Raw genomic sequence first — 17,711 nt, 5'->3', positions numbered from 1 at the left:
GTGATGATGGTGGAGAATGGGAGTGTATTTGGTCTGAACACAGAAAGGCACAAAGGCAAGGTGAAGAGGAAGGACGGGGGGGGTTAAGCCACAACAAGATGGAACATTTGTAAGGATAAAAGTTGAAGAGTTGTGTATAGTTGGCATGGGAAAAAAACGGAATATAATCATTCCTGGCCATTTAAATGTATTGCAAGCTGTTTTGTCATTATGTAGCACCGACTGGTAAATTTCAATAATTGCTGTGACTCAAAACACTACCAACATCCAAATTAAAGTACTGCATACGATTCCTTTTTTTTTTTATTCATGCACCTCCCTGACTCTGAATAAAATGTACATAGCAGGTGTGATTCACTTGGCTAATTCAACTGGAGTCATAGCTTTTGATCGTTCATTGGGGATCATTACCACTTCCGGTCCAGTTAAATTAAAAAGTGGCAGATGCACACCCCCCCGCCACTGTGATGAGGGCATTCTCCATATCCACCTAAAGAATGTCCACCATTTCTCTTCTAATTAGGTGTCAGGTGTTTTTTTAATTATTCTGCTCTTCAGTGAAGCCTGAAGTGTTGTAGCAGGCAGTGGCAGACTGTGCTTTGATCTGCACCAGATCTAAAGGAGAGCTCGTGACTCCCCACGGCCCCTCCGACTGAGTCTCCCATTTCATTTCATTTAGGGCTATAGTCACAAATATGCAATATGCTGGACTTCTGAACTCACTGGAAATGGAGGAGAGAAAAAAAAAAACATATGCACAACTACTCCCTAGATCAAATGAAATAAGGCTTATCAGAGTACTTACATTCGAATTATGTTTTTTACATTGAAATTGTCCAAGGGTGAAACATCTGGGTCTTCCCCTTTGTCGTCTTGCAGAATGATCTGCTGAAGGATCCGGTCGAGGAGCTGCCACTGCTGAATACTGCCTGCCCCGCGTTTATCTGCAATGGAAAGGCCTTCATAGTACCCCAACACAGCATCGACTGGTCAGCATCAACACCAAAGCAGAAATGGACCAACACTTCAAGTGTGTTAACTCTTAAGTTCTATAATCTTTTTTGTAACTGGTTTATGTCCAGGAAGAAGTTACAGATAGAACATGATGACACAGGGACATCAATTTTAATGCATTTCACTGCTTAAAATTGCCTCTAAAGAGATATTAACACCTCGCTAAATGTGACTAAAGTGAACACAGATGGCATAGAGAGCAAATAACAAGCAAAATAGCCCTTAGATGCTTGTTTTATTGGAATTCCAGACAATTGCTCGCCAACTGCTAATTAAAGAACTGGACCCTGTGTCCCAAAATGCTCATAGTGTTAAGATCTTAAATGAGGGAGAGAGACAGTTATGTGGAATGCTGGCTCTACCATTGAAATATGACCCTTGTTTTACATTGCTTTTGGGAAACCCAGCCCAGATAATAAGTCACACTTTACAAGTAAGAATAAACACCAGGCCTAAATCCAGATGAATGTAAATAAAGAGAAAGTCACAACCTTGTTCATTTCCATCAAAAATCCACTAGAATTTGAGAGTGCTGATGAAGGAATATATTCCCAAAATGTCACTAATCTTGTTACACATTGCTTAAAGATCATATTAAATTAAGTATGAGGTCTCAGGTTATAATCAATAATGTTACAAACACACCGCCAAACACGCCAAAATGTTAACCACTAAACAAGGGCAATTCCTGCTATTTGAGATGCTGGACTAAATGAGCTTTACAGTTTCTGTGTATGAACTATGGCTTGTATACTTGATAACATATTGTATCATGTAAACTACATAATTACATTTATGGTATTTAGCAACATATAATTATGACTGAATACAATTTGAGCAACTGAGGGATAAGGGTCTTGCTACCACTGCCCGCGACTGGCTGCGATGCAGAGGGTGAGCACTCACAGGGCATCTGGAGGCAGTGCTGGAGAATGGAGAGAAGGTGAGGGTAGGCGTCCGTGTGGCTCAGCTTCTTCTTGATCAGCTCAAACATCTGGCTGGCGCTCTTCGTGTCCACGTGCATCTGCAAGGAAATCCCCGGATCGTTTTCCCCAGTTAGGGTGTGAGTGAGGTCAGGGGTTTTGTGAAAACATTTACAAGGTCTCATGCTTTTGTGTACAATCGTCTCTCTTGGTTTGGAAGGGAAGTCTTAATAGGCCCCTAACACATGGCCAGGAAGCGGGAGGAAGCGCCAGTTTGGGCTAAACGGTTACCATGGCCTAATGGCACTTACCACATCAAAGCGTTTGGCGAGTTCACTGTCATCTTCATTCCGCACCATTTCAAAGAAGTCCAAATGTCTGAAGGTTTACAGAAATAAAATAAGTGAATGGGCATTCCCGAATCTGGTGACAACTGATTCTCATTAAAATAAAATAAATAAATAAATAAAATTCCAGGCAAGAGTCTCTTACCTGTCTAACGTGGCATTCTCATGACCTCTGAGTTTGTCAATGACTGGCTGGATCCCCAGCATTAGGAATTCATACCTCAGATGGAGGCGAAATTCAAGGTTGTCCTGCACAAAAATGAAGCAAAAATTTAGTATAAGGACAAGACAAATTACATTCACAGCACAGTTTTATTCCTTTTGGTGATATAGCCATGTAAATGGTAGAGTGTAATTTGTGACACTAAAACATCTTTGTAATATTATGCAGTATCACGATTATTTTTGCTGGAAAAACTTGCTTTGCTTATGGTAACATACAAATCCATGTATTAGTGCTTTCCCATGTTGTAAAATCAACAAAAAGATTTCCTAAGTATATGGGACATAATAGCATTGTCTACTTACAAATTCTCTGGAATTTTTTTTTTTCATTTGCTAAACTAATAAAGCTAATATGCATAAAAGTTAGAGAAATATAATTTTGGACTAAATGGGAATTAATTCCCAGAAGACAGGTCAGAATGCTGGTGACAGTCCAACAAAGTTTTGTTTTTAGGGTTAGCTATAGTAGGACACCTATAATGGGAATTGCTTAGTGGAAGTAATAAAATATATCTGGAATGACAACCAAAGTTATGTGACTATGTAATGAAATCCCATTTACATGACTATCACAAACAGGAGATAGATTAGTTTAACATTCAATCAAACTGTATTTGAAGTGGTCATATTTCCAAGTGTTATATTGTTAAAAAATCAATTGCTATTTTAGTGAACATCTATTTTAGTGAACTGACCTCTCCAGCCCCTGCATTTAGCACAGCATTGATGAAGGACATGATGGCGGTCTTCAGATTAACCTCATCTCTATAACGTCCTGTGCTCCTGTCCAGTTCGTTCAGAAGACTCTGTGAGACAGAGATGTTAATGTCCAAACACTGCTAGCAAGACATTCTAGTTTTTCTAGTCAATATGTAATGGAATTGCTAACCAAAGTCATTTTACCAACAAATATTAGGTGGTTTATGATTTTAGTTAGGCAGGAATAATAGTGAAAAAGGATGATAATGCTAACAATGAACGTGAACAACCAGTTAGCATTTTGCATGTGATACTATGCTAATTAATAGCGAAAAGCTCCCATTTACTGTGAGCCACATTAACCACATTTTTGATCAAGATATTCCTTTAAATTCAGATCTGGCATGACTGGGTAAACCATTGCAGGATCACCGAAGAAGGCAAAAAGGTCTTTATATAAATTCACAATTACTTGCTCATGTTTTTGCAGATACCAATTTTCTATGGACTGCTAAAACATCTACATATACTTAAATGGATCTTTTGTTTGAATAAATATAATGTTTGCTGGTATGAGGCCAGAAGTCCATATTATGGAGATGATTACAGTTGTCCAAAGTCAAGGGGTCACTGGGAGAGAGCCATGATAACCACTAATGTTTCAAAGACTCAAATTAGTTGTCACCAAGCATAACAAAAATACAAAAGCAAATACACACTTAGGACACATGACTCTACATACATTTAAGGTCCATAAAACATGAACTCTGAAAGTGAGGGTGTAGCTGTTATTCCACACAGCATGCACCAACGTTAAAATTACAGTCACCAAAATATATTTTGAAACTCTGGCAACACCAGCAGCTGTTGAAATGCCAGCACCCCATCAAAAAGGCCCAAAAAATAGCTCTCAAGATTCTTTTTAGTCTACTGTTTCAGTCACGCTTATTCCAACTTGACCAAACCAAAACATCTAGTCAATCAACAGTATCCCATTCCTACTGTGTCCCACATGTGCACATAGTGACGTAATGTACGCATCACTAAATCCAGTTTATTGGCATTCCAGAAAACAAGACTGAGCAGAGAAATATATATAAAAAAGATAAGCACAATATTCTCTCTGTCCACTCAAATGACCAGCCCTTCTACAGGCCGAGCCTCTGAGCACGGTTTCTCATTCGGTGTGCAGTACCTGGAAGCGCGTCCTCTCTACGGCATATTTCTGGTAGTGAACCATGGCCTGTAGTACTTTCTTGTGGCCATCGGGCACCAGGCACACGGCCCCCAGGATCTCCAGCACGGCCACCTTGGTCTTGATGTTGTCCTGGCGCAAGCTCTGGGAGATGGTGTTGATGCTCTGCGGGTGGGCGAGCACGTGGGCGCGCCCCTGCGAGTTGTTCATCAGCGCCTTGATGCAGCCGATGATGGAGGTGTGGATGCGGCTCTCCGACGTCTCATAGTCCATACTCTTCAGGAAGTTGAGCAGGCAGGTGAGGCCATCCAGCTCAATGAAACGCGTCACAAATCTGCATGGGTCAGAACCCAAATTTACCACAATTCCATTGAGTCTGTAGTTTAACATTTTTTTCATAATTTGAGAACACTAGATTTTAATTTTAAAAAGCATTTTTTTATGATGGCACGGAATGCTGATTCTTTCAGATTTCAATTAGAAAGTGATTATAGTACAGTAACTCATGAGTAGGCAAATGCAGCAGATGCCATTTTAAAATTGAATAAGGGCTTAATCATTGCCCTGATCTGTACTGTTTCTTCACTGACTAAGTTCAGAAGTCTTGGCATGGACCTCCTAACCCCAGATGGCTTCCATATCAATGCAGCGCTATGCAAAACACACAAAACCTTATGTTCTGCAGCTCAACCTTGAAATATACTGGGATAGAACAAGCTTCTCAACTCCTCATTCATCATAACAGAGCTCATTAGCCTGGCTAATTAAGGCCAATCTTGCCTCTTAACCTGCCAGATCCACTGCAGCCATTGGCCATCTTTTATGCATATGGTGGGAGGAGCTCAGTTGTGGGTGGTGACACTCTGGTTACTATTAAAAGTATTTCCCCCATTCTATTCCGTTTCCCAATGGGTGCCGTATTTCAAGTGAACCCATGATGCAGTGCCCTCATGCTTCAGCAAGGCTTGAAGCTGATGCACCTAGCAAACATGCTGGAGAAGTGCTGCGATATACCCTTGCAAATGATAAATTCTTTGTTTTGAAGTCTCAGGATGAGTAGTCCCTTCTCGGCCTAGACTGTTCACGGAAAAAAAGACGGGATGTGGGAGAAAATCCCGTTACTGTTCTCTCATACAACGCAGTTCTCAGCCTCCTGCTGCGTCATCGGGTTGTCCCCGAGCAAGCACGGCTCACCTGGCGAAGCACAGCTGTCTTTGGAACCAAGCTCATAAGCCTTGAGATCTCTGGGGGAAAAGCGTGAGGTCAGAGCTGGCCCACGCTAAATCTGCAGCTACTTCCCCTTAATTATTAACACTACTGTCTACGGATTAGCCCCTTATACAGTTTCCACTTCAAACCTATTCTGAGTGCTCGGAGATCACTTAAACTTAATCTCGGATATGGATGATCTGTTCTCTGCGGTGGTTTAAGGCAGTCTGTTCTGAAGTGATGTTGAGAGCAAAACCGTTCCACGGCAGCTGTTCAAACCCTCTCTGTCTCTCCCTCCACTGGATATGTGGAACATCTGGATTGCTTTGGTGAAGAGGTCTTATGGGTTTGGATCGACATCTGTCCTTTAGAAACAGATCAAAATGTATATAAAAAATAATTAATCCCAAATATGAGCACAAGCACATACTTCTTGTGCCAAGAAATGTCAAGTCCTCTGATGGTTCCCACTTTCTATCAGCACATCACTGTTTGTGCCACTGCATTTTCATGTCCATCATTAATAATCTGAGCATGGTGCCCATCTGTACTGACTGGACTGCTCAGAAAAGAAACATGTGTTCAGGGTCAGATGCTGCAAGTCTCCAAGAATGGTCCTTATATGCAAAACATGAGCAGACACAGCCAGATCTAGTCTGCGCCAAAGGACTCTCTGATTCAGCCTTGACTCTGGAATAATGCAGTCACGTCAAATGAGACAAGCAGAAAAAAGGCCACCTTATGAAATATGTCAAAAAGCCAGTAATCTATACCTTTGCCTGCTAAGACAAAGATAAGACTGTCTTAGCAGGCGGAGCAGAAGGATAAGTAGATTCCTTCAAAAAAGGGCCTCCCTTGACTCCTCGAGGACCAAATCAAGTTTTAGGCAAACACACAGACATAGAACGTTTTTAATTTTGATTTTGGAAGCAGCTCAGAGATCATCAGAGAAACGCTTCCATTACTTCTAATGACAAAATAGCAAAGTGTGTATACGCAAACATGCAGGCACAGTTTTATATACATTTTCAACTACGGTGCATGAACAGAAGCAAGTGTAAAAGTGTAGTAGTGCTTGCTTTCAGAGGTGACAGATGTTTATGGGGAAGAGAGGGGATGGAAACATGATCCCTCTAGGACTGTATATAAATAACCTATAAAATAAACCCATCTGATCTCAGCTTCTGCAACACTTTTGAACAAAGGCTTCAGTGAAGAAGTTCAAATGTGTGTGTGGGTGGTCCAGCCTGGAGGGCTTACCACACCATGGGTTTTGGTCAGTGGGGCGGGCCACTGAGCATAATGTATGCACCCAAAGCTGGGCACAGACTTCTACCAGTGTTCAAGGACATAATTCATGGGAGTGTAAAATGCTTATTTAAATCAGAGCCATTTTAGTTGGATTAAGGACTGAATGCATGCAGACATAAGGGATCCTCTGGGGACAAAATAAACATTAACAGCAACATTCCACCAGCTGAGGTCTGACAAATCTGGTTTCTGACCCATACAGATGGAGAGGTAGCTATCAACCACAAGAAGACAAAAGGAGACACACACACACACACGTGCATGTGCGTGCACACACGCATGCACACACGCATGCACACACGCACAGCTCGTTAGTTGAGATTGGAAGCTGAGTGTGTGGGGGACACAGCTAGTGTAGCACAGAGCTGTTTAATGCCTGGCCAACACAAACTTTGCCTCCTGGGACATTTTCTGCAGTCAAAGGCTGCCCCTCCCCTGCTCTCCTCTCACGTCCCCTTAGACTGTGTGGAGCGCAGATATTCACGCAGCACTGGGAGAAAAAACACGAGGCCATCCAAAGTCTTAAAAGGTGCAGTGTTGAGTTTCCGTGAAGGCATTTGACAAATGTGAAAACAAAGAGGTTTGGTGGGTTCAGTGTAACTAGCCTTTTCTGAGGTCGTATAGTCAATATTTTGAAGCCTAATATTTGAATGAGAGCTAGAGGGAGAGAACTTGATTATTTATATAAGCTAGTGAGGGGGTCAGAAGCCACTAGTCTCAGCGTAGCCCTTCTCTCCAAAGGCATCGTCTACTTCACAATTTCTCCAGAATGTTCTCCAATCACCTAAGAAACCAGTACAGTGTTTAATGTACCACTTCAAATTAAAGGATTTGAGCAACTTCTAGCAGACAAATAAACCGCACGTGCACACAGACACATGCACAAATGTGTGCAGTCACACACACAAATGTACACACACACGCACGCGACAATGGTTTCAACTTGACCCTGGTGTAAATGAGCCTGTGCATGTGTAGCCGCATTCAGTGAAGCGACGCCCCCTGTGATTGGAGTCTGCTGTGCAGTGCTGAGAGATTTGGACTTCTTTAGAGACTCTCCTGCATTAGCGGACTGCAGGGACAGAGGATGAGGGTGCAGACAGGGCCTCTCTGTTGTGGTTTCCCTGCACCCTTCTCCCAGACAAAATCAGCAAAGGCTTGTCATCTGCCCAGTTCTCCAAATTGAAGAGGTGGCTCCAGACAGCATGACACAGCATGGCAGAGAGAGCAAAGGAGTGGAAAAGCACCCACAGACCTGCAACCGGTACTCAATGCCCCTAACGCACATGTTCAAAGCCAAGTTAAAGTGACGCTAGGACGAGTCGGCCAGCTTGGGGAAGGAAGCAATCTCACAGCAGCAATTAGAGACACTGAGATCTAGGCAGCAAAGCAGGAACTGACACACATCTCTGTATCTCCATATGCCTATACGTCTCACTCACAGATACATGCATACATGGCTTCTCTCCACAGACAGCCAGTGCCTAGCTTCACACCTTGCACAATCAATACAATCAAATCAATACAAACGATCAATACAGCCAACAAATTCTTAAAGTAAATGTCATATCGCAGTGGAGGATGGTACCTCATCACAATATGTTAGCAGTGACTTGAAAAAAAACAAACAACTTGTTGTTCGCACTCTAAACATAAAAATTACAGTGACAGAGTAAATTACAGTATGTTCTGCCCTTGTAAACAAATGTCTTTGGCTCAGGCAATCTTTTAAAACCTTTCAACGACATCGCCATGCCTTGCCGGGTGCTACGAGGGAACTGTCAGCAGTGCATGACTGTACAGCTCAGCCTGGCATCGTCTCCTGGCCTTAGTAACAGTCTCTTGCTAATTGCGAATCACACTTCCCATCAGAAAAATCCCAAAAATGGAAAACAAAAAAACTAAACCAGACTAGAGGGCTTGAAACCTCAGAAATCTCACTTAATAAATCACTTAATTTATCTTCTCTGTGTTATTAAGCCCTTGTGATCCTCTGCCCCCTCATTCTCTCTGTGTAGTCTTCTAGCGGATCATAAGTGTGTCAAATGACACAGATTTACAGTTGGAGTTATGGAGCAGAACATCTGCAACCACTTGTGCTCATGGCATACACGCAGATGACCTAGTGCAATGTCAGAGCCAAAACATCACAATGCCTTGTTTGTGTGCTATCCGTGCACCCCCCAACCTCACCCCACGCCCCAAACAGCGAGGCCGGCATTTTGGACGAGTGGCGGCAGACTGTCTATCCTAACTAACAGATCCTTTGAATCAAATTTGGAGCATTCCTCCCAGTTGTCACAAAAACAGTGACTCGAGTTTCGGCAGAACACTGCTAGGTCATAATGAATTCACCAAAAACGTCAGGACATTGAGAAAGGAAGAACTGGATACAATCAGCAGGCGCTGGTACCGCAACGTCCTTCTGAGCGCACGTGGATTCATTTTGATGTCGAGGGTAGGACGACTGTGTAGTGTCACAATGAGTCTCAGCAGTCACCTGCAGACTGAGCAGTCCTGAATACTTTGCAGTCCTGAATACTGAGCATTCCTGAATATGGACCAACGGCGACTAAATGAAAGGGGCCAGATACACATGTCCCAGCTTTCATGCCACTTAAGACACAGATCCTGCCTCTGGAACAACTGGCAGTTACTTATGAACGGAAAGCCTGGCAAATGAGAAGGTTATGTTAAGGGGGTGTTCAGAATTGAACGGCTGCGAGTAAGTGGTGTTTCAAGCTTCCCATGTTCATGACCAATAAAATTGTAAGAAAAGCTAAAAACTGGGTGTTTCTAAAAGAACTGCTGCATAAACACTAAGCTGAATCAAATCAGTGAAACTCTGGGGATTTGTTTCAGATTCAGTCTGCTCTTTGGCCAACCTGGCTACTGGACTATTTGCTTTCTTGTGTGACACTGTGATGGGCAAAATATATTCTTTTGGAACATTTCAAATCGTATTTCCTTACTCTTGTGTGACTTCATTTTGCAATAATGCAAAAATGCACTGGTCTATACTCATCAGTGGAGAGTTTTCCAGCTGTACCAGTGGCTCTCAAGAAAAGTTAAAAAAGGAAATCTTGAATAACATGCATTAAATGCCGTTAACATTTTGATTGCTTTCAAATCGCAAGCTACTCCATTTGCGTCTCTCGCATTTTGCTAGCAGTGGTTAATGGCCTTGCATACTTCCTGCCTCTGCAGGGACACTTGGATAACAGTGCTTTTTCATCCCCTCTAATAATCCAGCCGTACAAATCTGGCCACTGCTAGCCAGAGGGGCAGACATACCAAGAGAAATACCAAAAGAAAACCAGATGGGGGTGGAGTGGAGGGCACTTTCCTTCCAAAATACAGACAGCAAAACCCTAGACACGACCCAGATGATCCCTCATATACGGAAATGGACTGCAGTGACTCTAGCGAGAAGCGGGTATGAAGGGCTGTCCAAATCGCACCACGTGGCCGGGCGACTGGGGCCATTGTGACGGGCAGCTCCCCAAGCAGTGTGCCACTGTCTGGCACGGCTCCGAGAGATCTGCTCACTGTTGGCGGCTCCTGATGAAAGCAGTGAGGGAAAGCAGGGCTTCACAGATTAAGGCTGCTTCTCAAGGAAGGAGGGCTTATTCCTTGAAGTTACTTGGTGGAGGGGTCTGAGCTATTTTAGGACACAGGAGACATTCTCTTGGGTCTGGCTTTTTGGTAGCTTATATATCCTACTCCATCAACCTCATTCTGATGTTTGGTCAACTTCTGTTCCTTTGAAGGCATATTGCATAAGCGTGGGTTTAATGATCAAACGTATAGCATTATAGATATGGATGATCACAATGTCTATTTGTATTTACAAAGTATGCAGTCTTTCCTTCAGCTAGAATAAAGAGGTCATGTATTCATGCAGGGACTTCTTTAATTATATAAATGGCTTTGCATGCTTATTTACATTTTGCACAATCAACAATGGCTATGTGGCGTCATATCATGGGTGTCCTTTCCTGATAAGCACTGGACTAAAGGTGAAGCTGATGCCATGACGGACTAATATGGAGAAGGCCTTTACCTCATGGGCTGAGTGCGAAGTGCTGTTTTCAGATCCTCCACCACTTTGTTCCTCATCTCCATCTCCTCCTCATCGAAGGCAAAAAGGGTCTGCATCTGGAACACAAATCAACGCACAAGAACCCTCCAGCTTTTCCTCAGTCGTTTATCAACAGGCATCACGACAGCATAGATACAAAATGACAACGCAATTCAAACCAAATCAAATCACAGCCTAAAAACAGTACTAGAGCATCTTCAAACTCAACTGTTTCCCTAGAGTAGGGCTTCCATATTTAACAGTAACATAACAATGACATACTTCTTTATGCACCCTGTGTAAGAACAAAAATCACATTTAAAAAATAAAAAGAATGTTTTAGGAATTGCCTCCTCCAAATCAATGCAATTGGATGTGTTGATAGACAATTCAGATACTGGTTACAATGAACAGTTTTCAGAGCAGGCTCCTGGATTTGTTGATTTGTATTGAGCTATGCTGCGGATAGCCTTTAGGTCGACTCTGCGTAGCATCAAAGTGTTGTTGTCCTCATTAGCACTAGCGCGTGGCTCCCGTTCCACTTCTCTGCCTTCCTCCTTCCCCTGTGTGCTCACGCCAAACAGAAATGATTCACAAATGTGCATTATAGCTGCACACTAAACACTTTTCATGCGGTCTGCCTAATAACTTGCTTTACTTGAACAGATACACTGCCAAGGTATCCAAAGCGAAGACTTATATTTGGCTGACTGGTCAAAGGAAGTGTTGAGAGTCATGCTTGGTAGACTGGTACTGCTTTTAAAGAGGGACATATATCAGGTTTATGGAACAACAGCAGATATGGCACCAGGATCCTCTTATTCATATACAACCAAATCCAGGCTCTCCTCTCACTATGGGGCTGGCTGCGCAGATGTTGCGGTAATAAAATCCATTGGACAGGTCTGGATCATCCTTGTCCAGATGGCTCGAGGATTGCTGGCAGGGCTGCAAAGCCACGGGCTCTGCTCCCTAAATGGATGTGCATTTTCTCAGTGGTGGGCAGTAGGCCGTGGAAGTCCAGTGGGTGTAGGGAGTTCCCGTTATCCGCTGAAGTTCACGTCCAGTCTGCAGGCTAAATGCGCAGACTCCAAACAACACCACATCTGACTGATGGCCCAGGATGCAGATTAGCTGCATTAACCTTATGTTCTCAGGATTCTGATCTGGGAAGACACCTCTTTTATATAAATCATACTAATGAACGTTGAAACTGAGGTAGCTTTTTTATTTATTTATTTTTTATTTTTTACAGTGGAGATATCTGATACATGCTACAGAGCTAAAAGTTCTAAAAGTTGGCTGGTACCTACAAACATTTCTACAGTTGAGTTTGATGGAACAGATTGTTCGTATATGCATGAACAAAACAAAACAATTAATAATGGGCTGCTTGACTTGACGCTTGCACAGCAAGCTCCAAATAAATAAATTATGCAAGACAGTGAATCTTTTAAAACATTGTAGCATACCTGGCTTCAATGCCTGAAGATCAGAGAGGCATTTCCATCCTAAACCTACTTGAAGGGTATTCAGGTGCAAGGTTACTGCACTTTACATTCTCTGATCTATGGCAGTGGTATTATTAAAATGATACAAATAAAAGTGATGTTCATGGAAAAAAAACTCCAGGGTTCCCCTTTACAGTATGACCACATCTGTCTTGATGGTGTGTTCTGCATGACTGCGGGGAGTCAGTGTGTAACCTCGTCGGGCCAAGCAGACACTGGGAATATGAGCTCATTCAATAATTCAGCTACCAGAGCTATCCCATGAGCACGCTTCACACAACCTATCCAAGTCATGAAGTCACAGCATAAAATTCTTTACTCGCCAACACATTTGATACAACTGCTGCAATGTATGGATTTCAGAAAGCATTGCAGAACAGGTAAAAAAAAAAAGAAAAGGTTTGCACGCCCGTGGGCGCGTGCAAGTGTGGGTGCGTGTGTGTGTGTGTGCGAGACACAAAGACCTCCAGGAACGGTATCACTGGAGGGTCTGTGTGCCAAATCCAGTCAAGCTCTCTACTGCTTCTGACCTCTCTGGCTCATCTCTACACAACATGTACTACACAACATCTGCTGTTTGGAAGAAAAAAAAACTAACTAACACAATAGTAATATGACTTAGAGTGGTTCAGTTCTGACATACAACAGATTTTGTTATTATCAGATTTATCGTTCATTCCATTTATACATGGAACAAACATGCTTACATTGTAGATATAATACATTACTTAATTATTTAGAAATAATATAAATGGCACTATATTGTCAAAATCTTGTTGTTTTTGGACATATTCATGGAATTCCAGTGTGAAACTAGATTTTTGGCCGAATACTAATCAATCTACCTAATGTTAATATTGTATATGATATGATAAAAAAAAAAAGAACATGATGCCTAACCACTATATGTAAACCTTACTGAACCCAGAATCTAGACAAATCCTGCTGTTTGAGTAGACTGTTTTCTCAAACCAATGCAATAAACAAAAACATCTGCAAAAATAGTCCATCTGTAAACTGTGTGTTGCTAGGAGCACCTTGAATCTGCAATTTGACTCAATAAATAAACAAATCAAGTATTTTATTAGTGTGATTTCTTTTTAAATGGTGACTTCTTTTCGGCCACCCATCCTCCATCCTTAATGGTATGTTCAAACGTCAAGCCACAAAACATGCTAATGTTGAAATACTTGTCTATAAGAAGCATGGAAAACTGTCCTGCAGGAATGTTAATGCCCAATATCACTTCAGAAAGACTATAGTCCAATGTTGTGACCAGAATAAACAAACTACAGCAAGAAGAGTCAGAACAGATAAACTGCGCCCCCCCCCCCCCCCCCATTTTTCGGATAATCAGAAATAGTGCAGACTCCAGGTTGGACTCAGTTGACTGAAAGATGACTGAAACAGATCTCGCAGTCACTCTTACTAAACTCTGAGTTTTAATATATAATGGATTTATGAAGTCATGAGACTCAAATGGCAACTCAATATCACAGAACAATAAATACTTTGGATCGCGGTTCAGCAGTTTTCAGCCAGCCAAATCAAATTCCCATACAAGTGCTGGAAAATAATGTGATTCTGATTCATATGAACCTTATGCTTCTTATAGACCTATTTGTAATGTGTGTAGTGCACTGTTGAACTGTCTTGAGTGTTTATAATGAAAATGCCCTTTTCTAATTCAACACTGAATGTCATGATTAACTGGCCTAAGGTAAAAACTTTGAAGCTGCAATACAACCATATTTCAAAAAACACCAAATGTCTTATCCTTCAACCCCAGATCTTGAATCTAATGTAACTGATTAGCGCTCTGTCATCACACCCTCCAACTAGCTAAAGTATGGGTGTAATACCTCAAGGTCTGTGATATGAATACCGGTATTTTATGACATAAATCAACCACTGGCGACTCCTGGGCCATATCTTGAATCCAAGGTCCATAATTTGACATTTGTTCCTGACTGTTAATGGCAATAGAAGGGAGAAGAAAAGAATGTGCTCCAACCGTTACTTACTGCAGCCATGGAGTTGATGCGGTCTATGTAGTAGTCGGGCCAGCTGGTAGCTAGCTTGTTGGGGTCCTCTTGTTCCTAAATGAACATGAAAAACAAACCTGCTTCAGTACAAATGAAAATACCATGGCGAGGTTCTGCTTTTATGCTTAAATGAATGACAGAATTGACATAAGTGTGTGTGTGTGTGTGTGTGTGTGTGTTCGTTTTAGAGATTTCATTAAGGACATGAAAGTTCCACACTCTCAGAGACAGTTTAGATGTGACAGATATACATATGCATGGAAGGCATTACGTATGCAGAGTTCCATGTCTTAAGGAAAACTCCAGCAGGCAGGAGACAATACACAGACTAAGGTAAGTGTAGGTTGGTGGACCATGGGTATTCTTCTTGGGCTGGCGGTGGGAGGGGGGAGGGTACTCTTTACATGAGGAGAAAGCAAATGAGGCAGCTTGTTGCATTCCTTTCTGTTTGTGTGGGAACACAGTTACACAGAGCAAAGTTTTATATAAAGGACAAAGAGCCTCACTGAATGCAGGAGTATTCCATACGCTGTTTTTGATCTGCATGGGCTAAAGTCCAGTTCCAGTTTTCGGCTGTCAGAAAAATGGCATCCCATATGTCACAATCTCTTTATCGGACTTCCTGAGAGCACTGTAAAAGAACCAGTCTTTGCTCCTCATTATCGTTTGATTATCTTCTTGCTCATGAATAATGTTTGCATATGTTTGGTCCCAGCTGGGGTCCAGAATGCTGATAGCCCATAATTACCCCCAAAGGGTGCAGCTCATTGATACGATGGCAGAGGATGATAAAACTGTGAAGACCTGGTTCTACGATATTGCATTTATCTCCATTCTGTGGATATGGAGAATACTTTAGCCTAAGTTTATAAAGAAAATTCACACCAGAGGACTTTCTTTGACTACCACTGTCCAGTTGGCACATTTAATGTTGCTGCTGAGAATATATGTAAGTAATACAGCTTTTCTCCCAAAAATGGAGATCCCAAGACACATTATGATAAATCAAGACACACCAATGAAATGAACGAAAGGTCTTTTTTTCCCTTTGAAATTCTGCTCACATACTCACAGGAGGTTCACATTCTAGACACATGTTTTTTATGAGATGGACAAACATCACATGCTATAAAATACTTGGAATCGAGCACTTCTGCACACATGCACACACACACTAAATGAAGCCAGCACAATATTACCACTCAGGACCCACACTTTCAGATCCAAAAGCAATTCACTTCTTTCCACTTTGTGGTCTCAGATGTTTAAGACCAAAGCAAAACACTGCTGGAACTGAAAACAAAAGCGTGGATTGTTCTTCGTCCGGCAGTCTGGCTTTCTTTCAGCTTCTGATTTGTACACATATGTAGTCTGCTCACGCAGACTGATTCTGACCACCAGATTACTGGCTTAATGACTTTACACCGACTCCTGCTCCTTTATCGCCTGCCATCCGAAACGGGTCACACTGTAGCGCACATTTCCCCTGGCACGCTCGCAACGGCCATTGGAAGCCAGTGAATTTCCTCTCTGCTCCAAATGAGGAGATATGGGGAGAGAGGGGCCTGTTTGGTCCAAGGTCAGCACGGTAGTGCGCCACACTCCCCTCACCTGGCCCCACGTGTCAATATTTGTGCTATTAAAACAGCCAGAGTGGAGGGAGAAATAATAAGCACAAGCCTGTGCTCTCGGCCAGACACGAGACACGTGGGCATCTCTGACACGGAGCCTTAAGAAAGAATGTCACAAACACCAAACTTTACCGGGTCATTGTTTACATCTCAAAGCATGTTTCACCATCTTATGACATTTGATATCTATGCCTTATCTTTCAGTCACATAAATAATGAACATGTACAACGAATATAGAGTGTTTGCCAAAGAAGACTATTGGCTGGAGTGGTTAATTATGACCAACACTTTAATGATGACTGTACTTTGGTTTTCATTCAATACGAACAGTATAGAATCTGTAGTGACAGGTATAATATTACACTCCTTGACACAAACAACTGTACTTGAGAAGGGTACATTAAATGTATAAAAAGTCTTAAAAAAATAAAATTGCCTGGTCATAAAACTTCACTTTTAATGAGCTGAGCAGGTCTCTGAATAGGACAGTGAAGCCTTGGATGCATGATCCTGTGCTGACTGGATTTAGTGCCCTTGTCTTGACCCCACTAAAGGGTGCACGTCTAATATGCTGTACGATTGGCCATGATCACTTGAGAATCCCACTTACTCAGTCTCAAGGAATACAATTTTCTCTATTCTGTGAGCAAGGTGACCCCTGACTCTATGCATTTACTAAAGCCTCTCTCTGCCTTTCTGACATGATGTGGTTTTAATAGGGCTCCATGCCCGAGATTGTGCGGAGTGTTTGTGGAGATTTGGGAGCTGCTGGCTGAACCCACAGACTCTCTTAAGGGAACAGCTGCACAAATGCAAATGTGATGACACAGCTACCAGAATGCAGATAATGAAAAGAGCATGTCCCTTATCATCAGACAGACACGAGACTACTCGCTGATCATGCTGATGGTGAAACATTTTAAAAAGATCAGTGGGGGAAAAAACGTCTGATGTTATTACTAATATATAAACCAACTTTTGCTAGTAAACAACATCTGAACAGTCCAAAACAGACATGGATCAAAATTATTTTTTTTTTCTTCAGGGTGGGGCCAATAAGGGTATCCACCAAAATAATGTGGCACAACCCTCAGGCATACTGAATGAGCGATGCCACATGACATTCAGATACTCTTCATTCTGCCTATGACTCTGGTTCTCAGTCATAGATCAGTCAAAGCACCCTGCAACAGACACCTGTACCTGCAGTGCAAAATGGTGCAATGTAAAGAGTATGATTTGCATTTGTATTCAGTACATATTTCAGATCTGATTGTACTACGTCATTCTAACAAACCTAGTCAGACAAAAGATGATTGCTTCGTGATGGAAAAATAAACGAAGCAACATCGCATTTGAAACCGACTTAAGTGACTGTGCAATGGCACATATGATTTAATAGGAACAGGCAGATTCTTATTAATGGCTGCAAATCTTCCCCTCACCTTTGCTGACTTAAAAAAAAAAAGAAAGAAACAAGCAACAATAAAACCCCATGAATTTACACATTAGTGATCAT

The 17,711-nt window shown here is 42.0% G+C and overlaps 1 protein-coding gene across 14 annotated transcripts in view; it reads right to left on the bottom strand.

Moving 5' to 3' along the window:
- The window catches only part of daam2 (dishevelled associated activator of morphogenesis 2), a 91,892-nt gene that overhangs the window by 33,758 nt on the left and 40,423 nt on the right, over positions 1-17,711 (bottom strand). For 7 of the 14 annotated variants that reach the window (XM_081722293.1, XM_081722299.1, XM_081722298.1 and 4 more), the window contains exons 4-11: positions 14,540-14,614; positions 10,987-11,081; positions 4,404-4,737; positions 3,205-3,315; positions 2,430-2,533; positions 2,249-2,315; positions 1,921-2,038; positions 806-959 (exon numbers count right to left, since the gene is read on the bottom strand). In XM_081722293.1, the coding sequence (XP_081578419.1) occupies positions 806-959; positions 1,921-2,038; positions 2,249-2,315; positions 2,430-2,533; positions 3,205-3,315; positions 4,404-4,737; positions 10,987-11,081; positions 14,540-14,614 (1,058 nt within the window). The remainder of the gene's footprint in view (positions 1-805; positions 960-1,920; positions 2,039-2,248; positions 2,316-2,429; positions 2,534-3,204; positions 3,316-4,403; positions 4,738-10,986; positions 11,082-14,539; positions 14,615-17,711) is intronic. The other 7 variants (XM_081722296.1, XM_081722300.1, XM_081722301.1 and 4 more) reach the window with 1 other exon arrangement.

The sequence above is a fragment of the Electrophorus electricus genome, chromosome 10, assembly GCF_041902795.1.
Source record: "Electrophorus electricus isolate QZ-2024a chromosome 10, ASM4190279v1, whole genome shotgun sequence".
Lineage (NCBI taxonomy): Eukaryota > Metazoa > Chordata > Actinopteri > Gymnotiformes > Gymnotidae > Electrophorus > Electrophorus electricus.
Note: the sequence above shows the minus strand (reverse complement) of the source record. Positions and strands in the feature narration are given on the sequence as shown.